The sequence below is a fragment of the Polypterus senegalus genome, chromosome 6, assembly GCF_016835505.1.
Source record: "Polypterus senegalus isolate Bchr_013 chromosome 6, ASM1683550v1, whole genome shotgun sequence".
In the NCBI taxonomy this organism is placed as follows: Eukaryota; Metazoa; Chordata; class Cladistia; order Polypteriformes; family Polypteridae; genus Polypterus; species Polypterus senegalus.
Window position 1 is genome coordinate 63,317,791 of NC_053159.1, and position 15,436 is coordinate 63,333,226.

The following is a 15,436-nucleotide window of genomic DNA, read 5'->3' on the forward strand; positions in this document are numbered from 1 at the left end:
TTAAATTCTTTTGTGCCAGCAAGCACTCACTTTTGTCAGGCCATATCCTGCATCAGCTGAAATTCCCAGTTTATTCCAATGTCAAAGTTTTGTATTCATATTTTTTGTTTACTTTATGCTTAGATTGCCGAGATTTTTATGACCAACACATCTAAATTTGGAACATCTCCTTATTTCCATGACCAAGAAAAATCTGAAGGTGTGGAAGTCATCCACCAATAATGACACAAATCCTCAAAGTGATTAGAAGCAGGGACACAGTGCAGTCCATTGAGTGCCATTTGCTAATCACTGTGTTCTCTCCTTAGTTAAACAATTTCCCTTTTCACTTGGAGCCAAGGGTCTTTGGCTCAGCTGGGCAGTCCAACAAAGCATGAATTGTAATTCATTACTAATGAGTGCATTAATTACTGCCAAGGTCTGCATATGGCCTAATTTACAGAAAGTTAAGTTGTGTGATGGCTATGCTTCTAATTGCTGTAATTGTGAAATTTCTTCTGCTATGAATTGTGCAGATAAAATCAGAACTGTGTCAGAAAGCAATAAAATAATAACTGAGGTATCAGACTTTTTCAATAAATTCTGCCCAAAGCAATTTCACTCTGCTCATTTTATTTTTGGAAGAATTGTGGATTCACTGCTTAGCAATTCCAGAGGCTGATTATTTTGCAGACATGGCAGTGTATACGAACTTGTAGCATCATTATGTTGCACCAACACTGGGTTTTAGCTGCATATCACCATGGGTGAGAATTCCCTTTCTGTTGACCAGACAGAGAAATATTGGTCCCATGTTTTAACTTAGTACTTGTCATTTTGCTAAAACATTTATGGAATGTGTACAGTCTTGATAGTGAGTCATAGAATTTGCTTTTGCCCTGATCCCCTAGATCCAATCTTTTTGGATGGACCTTTGCATCTGGTAAATTACTTCTGTCCTTGTTCTCTGGACTGTAGAATTACTTCTTTTTTGACACTACAGTGGATGAACATTTCATTTGATTTCTTGTTGACATGCGAGTGCTCCTAAATCCATAACATTGCTTCTTTTGATAGTGAATTTCTTAGAGGTTATGTGGACTGTTCTTCATTTTGATACTGGCTGGTAGGATCCCTGTTTCCAGTACCCAAGATACTGTACTTAGTTTATGGATTGTTATTCAAAACTGAGCTGTACTTGCAGGTGTTTCATACAAATATTTCCAGAGATTTTTCAGACTGTCTCAATAAAAGAGTAATTCTTCATGCACCTTAAAAGGATGAGTGGATACCCGTTGATTCGTTTGGCAAGGCTGTAGGCCAACATGAAAGTTTGCAAGTGCTGAGCTTTATCATTCTGTGACAAACCAGGTAAAGACAATTTTCTGAACAGCATGCTACCTGGTTATGTATCGTCCAATAACAATATGAAACAAGGTGGGTAATAGTGGAAAGTTTGCATTTGGGTCAAAGGAGAAGTTAAAATGTTGTGGTCATCTGAGGGGAGGTCTTAACTTCTAGTAGGGCTGAATCTTCTAAGTGCTCCCTTGGGAGGACGTCTAATTATCTCTATTTCCTTAACCCACCTGCAGCCTCTTCCATTTAACAATCCACATTAACACCACCCCCTCTGGCACTGACTCATTAACAATTAATCAAGAATAGCCTGTCTCTGGAGACTGAAAGAGATACTGCTAATTGGGAAGAAGAGGAATAACTAGTGCAAGATGGAAAAGCACGAAAGGGCTGAGACATTCAAGTCAGTACCACTGTAAACCTTTTACTGTGTAGTCCTTGAGCCTCTGTGTTGAATGGGCACTGAGAAGCAGGTGTAACAGGTCATTCACTAGCCATTTTATTTGCTTATTGCAAGGTTGATCGCTCTTCATAGTAGGCTTGATTAAACCCAGTGTAAAAGGCAGAAAAGTTATGGGTTGTAGAATAAGAGTGTTAGTGAAACATCTTATAATTAATCTGACATGCCTATTAAATAGGCATGTCAGCTATGGCCATGAAAATATTTCTTTTGCTTATTAATCATAAAAGCAAAAAACTTTTTTTTTCCCCCAAATGTTAAACCATATTACATTGAATTTGATATTCCTGTTTTTTTTTTTTTGCTGAGCTTATTGTGGATAAGAATAAAACAACTATATTATACTATATGTTTGGTGGAGTGGATTACATTTTCCATCCTCTTATTTCCTAAGCCAGTTTACAATTTAAAGTAGCTGATGTTATCCAGTTCATTATTCTGGTACCATCATGCAAATGTTGGCACTGTCCCTGCCCAGATAAACCTGTGGGGGTAAAATGAGTCTTTAAATATTTGCTCAAGCAGGGCCGGCCTAAGCAGATAACATGCAGCCTTCAGATAAACAAGAAAAAAAGCTAAATGTAGGTGTAGCCTGTTGTGGAATTTTACACTTTCTAAACCACCTGTTGTTCCGGATTATTCTGTGTACTATATTAGCTTGGGCATAGAAATTATAATTTGGAGCCTGAACACAGAGTCAATTGGGATGTGTAAAGTCCACGGTTCATTTGTTTGATGCCATTAGGTGGTGGGTTGTGCAGATCACTGATGTCACTCTGTGGCTGGGATGTGATAGGAGTAGATGATTCAGAGGCTGGTAAAGTGAGACGGCAGGTAGAGTGACACTAGATCTGGTGACACTCTGCATTTTGCTGCAGGGCAGTCAAGACAGATAGCTCAAAGCTGGTACATACGCAGGTAAGGTATTGAAATACTGAATGATAAATGGGGGTCCTCAGTTCTCATAGTCTGATCATATGTGCTTTAGAATTTCTGAATATATATTATAAATATATAATATATAAATTGATATTTTATTGAACCATGCTTTAGAACTCTGAGTAAATAAATATATTAATAGTGTTTCATTATTGGCTAACGTACATTTTATAATTTGGGGGTGTGAATGAACTGATAGAACTGATGTTTTATCACCATGGAATGAATGATCAAATGGAAGTGGATGGGCTGTGTTAGTGCAGAAAATGTTCTAGAAGTGTTTTCATTGTGTATGATCTGATGATCTCTTGTATTGCATCAGTAACTATCTTGATAGCATGTTATTAGATTGGGAGTACAATGTACTATTGACACTTTAAATCATAAAATGTATGCACTCATCGTATAGTTATTTTTCTTTTCCTTGGTATTTAAAGTTTTTCAGACATACAAATTGTGTGCTATATGCTTGAAAATGAGACATTGATGTTTTTTTTTTATCAATTATTTAAATGGGCAAATGAAGACAGAAAAAGATACTAGTACTCCTATACTAGCAAAGAAGCTAAATGCACTTTAAGTTTTATTTTAGCAACTATATGTGATGTTAATGTAATTCTTGAATTTTGAAGGTTTCACTCATGAAATGAATGGTTTTTGTTTCCAGAAACAACATTTTACGTGTTTAATAAAATTAATGGAATTTAACTCTCACTAACAATAAAGAGGAGTATTGTATGCATGGATGCTCAAGTATTTGAGTAGATTTCAGATACTCTTTTATTATTCAGTGTATGTGAAAAAGGGGAAAAGGCAGTTCAGAAATGTGTATTTATTTGTTTGTACTTTTTTATTCTGCATCTATTTTTCCATCCATTTCCCATCCCATCCAATCTACTTCATGGTTAAAAGGTGCTCAAGCCTTTTCCAGCAGTTGTAAGCACTGCCCTTCATGGATTCAGCATCCTGGATTTGAATCTAGTACTTAGTTGTCCATGTGTGTTCTCCCTATGTTTGTTTGGGTTTTTCTTCCACGTTCTGTGGTATGGTGTTGTACTGTGTAGCCAATGTGGATGCAAAGAGAACACAAGCAAAATGGCACCTTTTATTGGCTAACTAAATAGATTACAGCATGCAAGCTTCCAAGGCAATGATGAAGGTGCCCGAGTTGCCTCAAAAGGTTGCTTGATGTAATATTTTTAGTTAGCCAATAAAATGTGTCATCTTGCTTGACTTGTCATTTTTTACACAGGAATAAGGTGGGCATTTTACATTTTCTGTATGTAAGTGAGCACTGTAATGGATTGGCCTTCTTCCCAGTGTTCCCAGGATAGGCTTTGACCCTCAGTGATCTTGCACTGTAGTAAGCAGTTTTGGTAATATTTCTTATGTAATAATTAAATAAGATAATTGACTTTGTTAGTTTTATGAGGCCCCCTGCTGTGTTTGGCTCCATCTACTAACTTGTCTATGGATTTCATACCCAGATTGCCAATGTCTGCTCTTTTAAAAACAGACAAAATGGGATTTAGAAACAAAGTTCTTCAGAAAAAAAGTATGTCCTAGTCATGACCATCATTTACATACAGTAAACACTAGCTTTTACTAAGAAATAACTTAGAATCAAAATGACTAATTGCAGTAAATTTAAAATATTTATTTGAAAAACACAATCTTTCATTATTTCCTTATGTGTTGTTGATTTAAATATTAATTTGCTTATTGCATCAGCATATAATAGTACTATTATCAGGCCAGGATGGGCAGGCTTGATTTAATGTTTTATTTATATTTCAGTTGTTTTATGGTATAACATAATATTGTATATTAATTAATAAAGCAGCATACTCTGGCCTTGTCTTCAGATTATTCAGCTTGAAAATAAAGAAGCTTGGAAACACAATCATGCCATACAATGTATCATTTAAAACAGAAAACATTAACAAAATAAATAACAGATTATACTAATTGTAGAATTATGCAATTCAAAATCTGTAAATGCCACTTAACATGATTTAAACCTTTGTGAACATTCTTAGTTCATTCATATTGATTACCTTAAATGTCTTTTGCCTGAACATGAATGTGTGATGAGGTGGTCTACAACCTGCTGGACCACCACTCATTTAAAACTGAACCAAATTAAAAAGAATATGCGGCTCTGTGTTTTCCATTTGTGTGGAAATGGGTATGACAACCACCCACTCTCCGCTGATAGACAACACACTAAATGGCCAAGTAGAAACCAGCAGTTTATATAGTAAATAGTTTAGTTTAAATAAAAAAAAATCATTAAAAATCCTCAAAAATCATGGACATTAACCCATTAAAACAGCAGTTGTGCAGAAATTAACATGAAGTTAAAGAGAAAATGTTACACCCAGATGTCTAATCTTCCTGCTATGATTAGATCATGAAAAAAGTACAAAGATTTTGATATTCCTGTCCATAAGTTAAAGTGAGGAATGGGATAGGTGATTCTAGGAAAGTGTTGAATGGTAGCAGTTTGGTCATGTGTACTCCCAAGTCTACATTAAATTAAGTATTAAAGGCCAATACGGTGGTATATTATTTTGATGGTGTATCAACGAAATTGTACAGGACAAAAGTGCATGGTGACTAAAGCACACAGTAATAAATACAAGTATTTAGTGGGCTGCTCTTCTCTGACAGTTGATGTGAAGAAAAGTGCAGGAATTTGATTTAGCTGACACGTTGAAAAATGATTCAAAGGCTCACTTGCATGTTAAAAATGTCATTAGCTTTAACTTAAATTTTTGTGCCCTTTGATCCTTTGCCTGCTGCTTTCAAAGATCTTTTGGATGCTTCCCCTCCACAGCTAGAGGCCTCACAGTGAGGATACAGGCATTCAATTAAAAGTAAATTTAAAATTTGATTACAGAGCATCTTTAAATGAAAATAACAAGAACTCAACTTCATTTATCAATTCATTTATTAATGTTCAAACCTTCTTAAATCCAATTCAGGGGAGAAGGATTTATGAGGTTATTTTTCTAAAATGTTAAATGAATACTACAATGCAGAACAACCATTTTACAGCGCATAGTTAAATACGGGATTTCAGGTTCAGTTTTAAAGCTGATTTTTTGAAGGGTCTGTATTCTTGACCTCGCAGGTTTCGCTTGCTGGGTCCTCCCTGTGTGGAGTTTGCATGTTCTCCCCGTGTCTGTGTGGGTTTCCTCTGGGTACTCCGGTTTCCTTCTACAGTCCAAAGACATGCAGGTTAGGTGCACTGGCGATTCTAAATTGTCCCTGGTGTGTGTGTGTCCTGTGGTGGTCTGGCACCCTGCCCAGGGTTTATTTCCTGCCTTGCGCCTTGTGTTGGCTGGGATTGGCTCCAGTGGACCCCCGTGACCTTGTAGTTAGGATATAGCGGGTTGGATAATGGATGGATGGATGTATTCTTGATAGCTAAAGGCTTTGCTTTCAATGTTCATTTTATTTATCATGGGAATTTTAAACAAACCAGTATCTTTTGATCATTGTACACTGTACAGTATGTAAGCAGTTAATAAGTCACGAGGGAGGGTTTACAAATGTCATCTTACTGTTGTTTTGGGTGACTTTAATTATGGTAGAATAATATAGATCTGATACCACTAATCAGAGTATATTGATGGCAAATAAATTTAACATCCCACTATCCTCAAAAAACCTCCTAATGATATTTTTTTGTTTTGATTCTCTTATAATAATAATAATTATAATAATTCTTTGGATTTATATAGCGCTTTTCTCACTACGCGCTCAGCAATTGCAGGTTAAGGGCCTTAGACACCTTGTCCGAGGTACTGTCATTTGGTAACAAAGTTGGTAGGTTTACAATTGCTGCAAACCAAGTCTGATTAATAGATGAGACACATTGTAGTTTGCAAATGCTATCTTTGCATAAAGAAAATCTGTGTTTGCTAGTAAAAACAGACGTGGTTTTTGACTGTTGACTGCTGCACTACTAAGTCTGAAAGTGGTTTTTGAATTATTTGAACATGAGTCTGTTTTCTTTACTGTCTTGGTTCCTGGTGGGCCACAATTGTAGCTTGTTCTTATGTCAATTAATCTTTTAATCAGAGGATGTTTTCTCTTTATAAATGGAAGCAGGCTTTCCAGTCTAAGATATTTTACCACACTTTATTATATTTTGTATGTAATAGAAGTCTGCTTCTTCACAAATGTTTAAATACTATGGGTTTATCATGGTTTGTTTCCATTTCTAGAACTATTTTACATGACTGCATGCACACACATCTGATTAACTTCTCAGTGAAATGCAAAGTTCATCTTTAAGTAATGCAAAGAGAAAAACAATTAGATTAAAAATGCAACTAAAGTTTTACTACTTAACATTTTCTTTAAAATAAAAACATATAAAGAATGATGGTGAAGCAAATAAACCGAATCTATATCAGTCAGCGACTGCTAGCATCACACTGTTGATTCACTCAAATGTTCCAGAGTGAAACATAAAGTAATTAAGAACGTTTCTGATACATCACATCCATCCACCCACAGTTCTCTTTCATTCAGCATATTCAAATACTTCAGTCTATCCAAACTATAACTTCCACATTTCGCAGCACAGTTTATCCATAAAATGTAAGATATATTTACTGAACATCCACATTTTTAAATGTCTTTTATGCTAATTTGTTAAATATGTTTTGTTAAGCTGGTTGGGAATGATGATTACTGTTTTTATTATGGTGTATGTTTGATTAATGTATTATTTGTTTGAGTTTCACCTAATTAAATGTATATTAATTGCCATTTTGATGGCAATCAAGTAAAGTATGTGAAGCTGTCTCTTACTATAATAGGGGAAATACTTAAACCCATCCACACCTTTTCTTCCTCCTCCTTACTAAAATAATGAAGAAGATAAAAAAAGTGCACTTTTGATCCTGGATTAGATGAGAAAACAAAGTGACTTATTGTTGTGCATAATTCAAAAGCATGCATATATTTTCTTGACAGCAAACAGCTAACCTTCATGGTGAGATTCTTTTCAACTTAGAGCTGGACCTAATTTTCAACTTATCACTGGTGATTTAAGCCTCTTGTTTTGATTATTATTGGCCTGTTGCTTTTTTTCTGCTTAGGATTGAAAAATTGACCAATCACCTCCTTTCGTATCTGCATAAACCTTTCAGCCTTTATTTAAAGATGTCCTTCAAACAGTGCTGCTGTTTTAAATTATTTTTCAATTATATGCTCATTAACTCCTTTTAATAAATAGCCTACATTTATTTAATTTTGTCAGTCTTTATGGATGCATTTGGTATCAGAACTGGCACCAAGTTTAGTAATAAGCATAATGCATTTAAAAATATGAAAACCTTAATTTCTAAAGTCTTTGGTCTAGTGAGGAGCAGTAATGCCTTAAAGAGCCTAATGGAAACCTATAAAACAACTATGGATATAGTAGTATAGACCTGCCCCCATCAATCCACAGTACTGCTGAGGATCTGTGACCTTTGGAGTGGCTTATTCACATGCCAGTTGACATGATTTTACTAGGTAATAACCTAAAGGTTTCCAACCAAGACAATGAAGCATCATATAGGTTGTGGAAAAAAGTTCTCATTGACTGGTTGTGGGACCAGGTTGCCAATTTTATTGTATCTTATTTTTTAAGAGTTTGGTAGAATGATAACGGTCAGAATTCTAATATATTAAAATCACTGTTTTCTTAAATGGCATCATTATGCTCCCATTGAGTGTCTGACTTTGTGAAGAAACCACATTTAATCAGGAACTTTGGTTGATAAGATCCCTTGGACCATGCTTTTTATAGTAGTTTGATCCATGAGTTAGTATTTTGTTAAGGAGGTCCTTTGCTATAAACAGCTTTTATTCTCATAGAAGACTTCACCTCATATATGATTTGCCCCTCATTTTGGATAGCATTACAGGCACATTTGATGCCATGTTCTTTGATAACCTGGCTCGATAACCCTGTTTTCACTTTTTCCACCCCCCTATTAATTATGCAGCTGGTTCCAGAAAACTGCACCCCAGAGAGGTTACGACGAGCTGACTCCAACAGAAAGTCGAGAAACTTCAACAAGCAGCCCAGCACAGGAGATTACTACAAATCGCTCAGCTCTGACGTGACGGCCAAGCGTGGGAACAAGACGATGGCCCCGGAAGAGGAGGTAGAGCGTGAGATCAGGGTTAAGTGATAGGGGTAACAAGTTAATTTTTGAGAGTAGATAATTAGAAGACTGACACTAGCCATTGTTGTCCCATCCTTTTATGAGAATGCCCAGCTCTGAAATGTGTTTTTCATCTTTTCATCTAGTCTTACATACTTTACTGAGCTCATTTTCATGATTGTTCAGATCAGTAAGTTGACTGAAACAGAGAGATTGTGCCTCCTCCTCTTCCTACATACATTTCTTTACCTTACTTTTTGCCCGTTTGCCTCAAAAACATTTAGAGCACATGTCTTTCCATTGATTTTCTGTCTCCTTAGATTGCTGTAAAGAAATACCTCTATATTGGCTTAAAATAAAATGAGTGACCCAGTATTTCCAACTCGCCAGTTGGTTTAATTTTTCCTAGCTCATCAGCCAACTCTGATTTATGTATTTTGTGTTTGTAGAGCCATTCTACAAATTTTACTTGAAGCCAGCTTTTAATTACAAGTGCGTTAGGGCTGACATGAAATCTCAAGTAGAGATTTCCCAGATTCCTATAACCTTATGCTAGTCAGCCAGAAGAGTATACAGTATATGTAAGCAGCAAGAGGTAAGATGACCAGTTCAGCAATAAACCATTGTAGGAAGCAAGAAGGAACTGGGAACCGATTAATTTTAAAAAAAAATCTTTCTAACTCATATAAAATTCAAAAGAACAGTTAAGCAAAATACAGTAATGACTAATGATTACCAAGAATGAAGCCAATATAAACACGACTGATGTAAAATAATTTGTAAACTAAGAACTTTTGCTTGGAAGGATATTTTGAAGAGTGTTAAATAAATGCAAGTGCTAAAGTATTAGTCATATCAGTTAGTATACTAAAAATATACACTTACCTGCTCAAGTTGAGGTTCAATTTACATAAAATCTCTGACAAAAAACACATGACATGCAAGTACATTTACATTTATTTACTTAGCAGATGCTTTTATCTAAACGACTTACAAAGGAGGTCAACATAATCAAGTTAACATCAGCCTGGGGGACTGTTTGGGGAACAAGTGTTACTGGACAAGAGTACAAAATTGATCATCACAAGTAAAGAGCTCAGAACAAAATACAGTCGAGTTACAATTTCTAGATTACAAAACCTTACAGCTAATGTCCGTTAGATAGAAATTTCCCCAAAATGAAGTAGCCATTAAATGCTCGTTCAGTGCTGTAAGGGAGTTGGAGTTCAGATGGAAGTGGGCAGCTCGCTCCACCAGCCAGGAGCTACCTTTTAAAAAGAGTCTGGAATGAGATTTAATACCATGCAGGTAACAAAACCATCCAAAAAATAGTGATATTTTGGTCCACTAAAGGCATTGGTTGCTGGTTCTGGGTAAAATCCCTGGAGTAATATAGGGGTAGTCAAAATTATGTTAACATTTGAATGGAGGAAACAATTTATTCACAAAACATACGTCATATGTGCAAGATGATTTACAGGAATGTCTCAACCAATTTGTCATCATATTCAACACATGTATCATATGTGGCACATAAATTGTCCACAAAAATTGTATACAAGTATATACATAGCAGTACCATTAGTGTTAACATACTTTTGACTCACCCTGCAATAATGCTGAATGGTGTCCTATGGCTCATCTAACCGACCATTGTTTAGCTGCTCTTTCAGTGACACAGTGTACAATGAATGGTGTGGAGTGGACTCTCATTAGTGTCCATGAAAAAATGATGTTGCTGATGTAGGCATTCCTGCAAAGATGGTGTCCATTTGTTTAGACAGTGTCTTATTAGAAGATGGTATCAAACAGGCCTTCCATGAAAAGGACTTCTTAAATTCATCTTTAAACTGTTGCTACCATCAGCAGAGGAAACCATCTGTTTTTAATGATGGCACCCTACATCATTATATTTGCTTTTCTGGTCGTGTGCCATTCTAGAATGTAGTCCATATTGCACCATTGTCCATACTATCTTCGTTTTGTGTATCGTTTTGATTACCCCATTTTGAGAAGCAGGATTCATTGGAGAAGATGACCCTATTGCCATTTCACAGGTGCTGAACAACAGGGACATTTAATGTTCAATGATAAACTCTGTAATAGGCAACATTAATAGAGCTCCCACCTCTTCAAATCAACACCCTTTGGTTGTGGCATTTTTAGTGGTCACTGGAGGACAGTATATCTGAGATGTGGATGAAAAGCATTGATCAAGGTGCAGTAATGACCTGTAGTACAATCCTAAAGTCCCATGTGGTAATGTTTTTGCTGTATTGGTGTGACAGCCCTCATCACCAATTTTATCCCATGCTTAGTTAGGAACTATATTTTGATAATCTTTGATTTAGGCTCTGTCAGTCGCACTCCTTTGTATATCTGATGAACATATTGTTGCAAACATTCTTGTGTTATACACACAATTCCAGTCTTCTCTAATTAGCTTTCATGACTAGAACGCACTGTCCTCTACTGGAGAATGTGTTTTATAATGGTCATGCAAACCTAATTATTTGCACATCAGGCCAGGGTAAGCTCCAGTTTTGTTTCTTATGCAAACTGTACCACTGTTTCAGATTGCAACTTTTTTTTCTCATGACTTTGTAAGTTTGAGGTTGTCACTATTTATTTTAAAATACTGTAATAAGATTTGTTGCCCTTACCCCAGGATATTGCTTTCAAAGTACAATGTCATGACTGGTAATTGTGTTATGGAGATTTTGTGAATTCTGGCACTTTTTAAGCCTTTTATATTGTACAATGACATCTTTTTCCCTAATTACGCTAAATAATCATTATGAGACATCCTGAAAGTGAACCTAATCGCTTTCGGGTTAAAACCAGCAGCCTCCCCACCTGGATTGTAAACCACTTTCAAATCCTACCTTGTGCCTTACAGGTGGGTTGATTGAACATAAGAATTCTTATCAATAAGATGTTAAGTTTGATTTTTAAATTCCTCATTTAAATTATGCAAGTCTCTTTCTGTTTGATGCCTTAGTAAAGTGTTTAGTTATTTGTTTGCTTGTTTTGTTTTGCAGAGTATGAAATTAGGTCTTTTATCTTAAACTTGCATAATATTTTAGATGCTTTATTCAGATTTTATATTATGTGTGCTTATTATTTTCTACTTGAACTTGACTTTATTGTTTATGTGCTTGGATTCAGTTGGGATTCCTGTATACATTTGTCAGCCTGTTTTTAGATTTATTTAGAAAAGGTGGCATGGGATTTGAATTTGCATTCTTAGATATGCAATCATGTGCTAGTGTTTTGCAGCCACTTACACATCTGAATTTTGTCCATATGCTAATGGAAATTTTATAAAAAAAATAAAAAATTGGTGCAGTTTGTTTATTTGTAAGCCAAGAATTATAAGCAAATGATTTGCATTTACATACCTTTTGTAATTTAGTTTTACTTACAGTTTAATAAGGAAAGAATATAGGATAGAATTTAGTTTATATTGCCTAAATGGTTAGGTGGTAGCTAATGACAGCACATGCTTAACCAAGTCATTACTTAAATTGGAGGGTATCCGCTTCAGTAACATGATAGTTTGTTGCACAAATTGAATTACTAGGGTAGCATTAGCCAGTTTATTAGTACTGTTTGCTATTATACAATGAGTTAACAGTAAATAAATCATTACATAACTGTTTCAGATGTGTAGCAGATATTTATACAAGAAAATATCAAACATCTTGATCACTATAATGAATATTTAAAAACATTTCATTTTCAATTTTTTAAACAATTGAATTCTTCTAATATAGATTGCATATTCAATTTAGTACTATTTCATCTGGCTAAAATTACCATTTTTTTTATTATTAAAGGGTTCACCCTTGCTAGAGGAGGCAATGGAGAGGGGAAACAGCCTAGAGAATGATGCCATAGATGGCCAGCCTGGCCCTCCTCCTCCTCCCCCACCTCTTCCAGAGAGCCGTCCAACCCCTCCCCCACCTCCTCCACTCCCTACTGACTGCACCCAGGCTAGCACAGACCAGCGGCGTCCATCTTCATCTTCTGGAAGTGAGTACTGAGCATCCTTCATTTCATGTAAACAATCTTTGATTTTTGCATTCTGAGCAAACACCCCATCATTCACAAAAAAAATTTGTTTTGGGTTTACACTATCAAAATAAGCGAGACAGGTGTAAGTTTCTGAATATAAACTGGGATGTCACAATGCACTCTTATTTCACATAAATAATTAAGAAACTTAAAGTATAATGTAGTTATTTACCAAGCTGACATTTGCAGTGAGCTCTTTATGAACTGCAAAATGTACTCTGTGAACTATAAGACAAGGCACTGAAAAAGTTTGTGGTGTCAGTCTTGAGATACTATGAAGCACATTGTATGACATTATTTGGTAATAGACAAGGAATTGCATTAGTCCATTGGAGTAGTTTAACATATTGTTCTTTTCAGAATCACAACATGAGTTCCTTAAAGATGAGGCTAGCAGAAATCTTTTCAGTGTGAGTGTTAAGCATTTGAAGCATATTACTTTGTTGTGTGTTCCAGTGGTTGGTACACATAGGTATCTTCCATATGACAGTATGGTGGCACAGTGTTTGCTAGTACTGCCTTATACTTTCCTTACGTTTCAGAATTTTTGGCAGTTTTTGTTCCGTTTATCTGCATGTGTGTTCATATACACGCAATGAGATGCAAACTTCACTCACTCTTACTCATTAACAAAAATACTATTTCCCATTTAGATTAAGAGCTGAACTTTTCCAGAATGGTACATCTAGGGCTATAGGTATTTACTAAGAAAGTAAATTTCAGTATATCAATATTTAAGGGTAGCCCCACCCCTAGAAAAACTAAATACCCCTAAATCTCAAAAATACTTTTACGGATTTAATTTAAACCTGGTAATGCTATAGAAAAAAGAAAATTAGCAAACCCCTTTTTTTCCTCAATATTTTTCAATATAATGTTGTAGCAAGTAGGATATTTGTAGGCACCACTTTCACTTGTCTCAGCACAGAGAAATGGGGCTTGCAGTTCATGCAAATGGATGCAACCAGCACGACAGAAGCACTGACCAGGCTGAGGTGGTAATTGCACAGAGAAATGGGGCTGCCATTTTATGATAAATGAACGCTGCAACAAGGAACAGAACGGAATAGAATTCAGTGAAGTTGTTAGAAGATATGCTTAGCAAGTTGCATCACTGTGTACATGCAGTACTTCCTATTTTGCCAGCTTCTTCATACTCCGATGAACTAATATTTTAGACCCTATAAAAAATAACAAGTATACACAGAAAAGTACATCCACATAACCGATGGCACTATAACTAAGGCTCATTCTCTGAAGAAATGGCCCGGGTGAGGCCCGGAATAACAAGCAGTCTAAGTATATTAATGTTCCTGTGGTCTACTCTTTCCATTCTCCTGTCCTTGTATACCTTTCCAGATATTCTTTTGCATAGGCTTAAGGCACATTTTTTTAAATATCTTAGCACTATTTCTCATTAGTGGTCGGCAGTCTTCTTTTGATCCATCCAGGTAATGTACCCATTTTTGTGTCTGATATTCATTTATACCTTGCTGTTTTATCCTCATGTATGTATGTATTTACATTGATTGTGCATTCACTATATGCAGATGATATGGTACTGTATACATTGGACCCACAAAATTATGTGCCAGCAGTCCTAAAAGCATTAGCAGATTTTCATAAGATACCTGAACTTAAAATCAATTTGAATAAAAGTGTACCTTTTCCAGTGAATTCTTTACGACGTAATACCGGACTGTATACATTCCCATTTATCTTTAGCAGATTAGTTTTAATATATAGAGGTAAATATTACAAGTAAACATAAAGCTCTTTTTTAACAGAATTTTTCTGTCTGCATGGAAAAAATTAAACAAGATATGACTAGATGGTCTACTCTCCACCTTACGTTAGCAGAGAGAATCAACATTGTTAAGATGACCATTCTTCCCAAGCTGCTATCCCTATTTCAAAGTATCCACATATGCATTAACAAATAATTTTTTAAGAAATTAGACTCAATCATAACTTCATTTATTTGGAATTTTAAACATCCATGCATCCAAAGGGTGACTCTACAACAACAAATCCGAAGGGGACATGGCACTACCCAACTTTCAGTTTTATTACTGGGAAGCAAGTATACAATCTGTAAAGACCAGGACATCGACATAAATTGATGAATATCCACCAGCCTTGTCTGCAATAGAAATAATATAATCTTGCAGTATTTCTTTATATTTCCTGCACTGTGCCCGAAATAATACAAACTACCGCCATTACACTAAAAATCTAATTACCCTTCATTCTTTCATAATATGGAACCAATGTAGAAAGCACTTTAAGACAGAAAAGCTTTTATCTGTTGCACATAACAACCACCTTTTTCCACCCTCTCAAGCATATACACTATTCAATGTCTGGAAAATGCCCAGGATTAAAACACTTAGAGGCTTGTATATAGATAATGTCTTTGCATCCTTTGAACAATTATGCTTCAAATACAACT

The 15,436-nt window shown here is 35.6% G+C and overlaps 1 protein-coding gene across 3 annotated transcripts in view; it reads left to right on the forward strand.

The window, feature by feature from the left end:
* The window catches only part of espn (espin), a 150,325-nt gene that overhangs the window by 85,730 nt on the left and 49,159 nt on the right, over positions 1–15,436 (forward strand). For 2 of the 3 annotated variants that reach the window (XM_039756126.1, XM_039756125.1), the window contains exons 8-9: positions 8,746–8,907; positions 12,747–12,942. In XM_039756126.1, coding sequence (XP_039612060.1) covers positions 8,746–8,907; positions 12,747–12,942 — 358 coding nt within the window. The remainder of the gene's footprint in view (positions 1–8,745; positions 8,908–12,746; positions 12,943–15,436) is intronic. The other variant, XM_039756127.1, reaches the window with a different exon arrangement.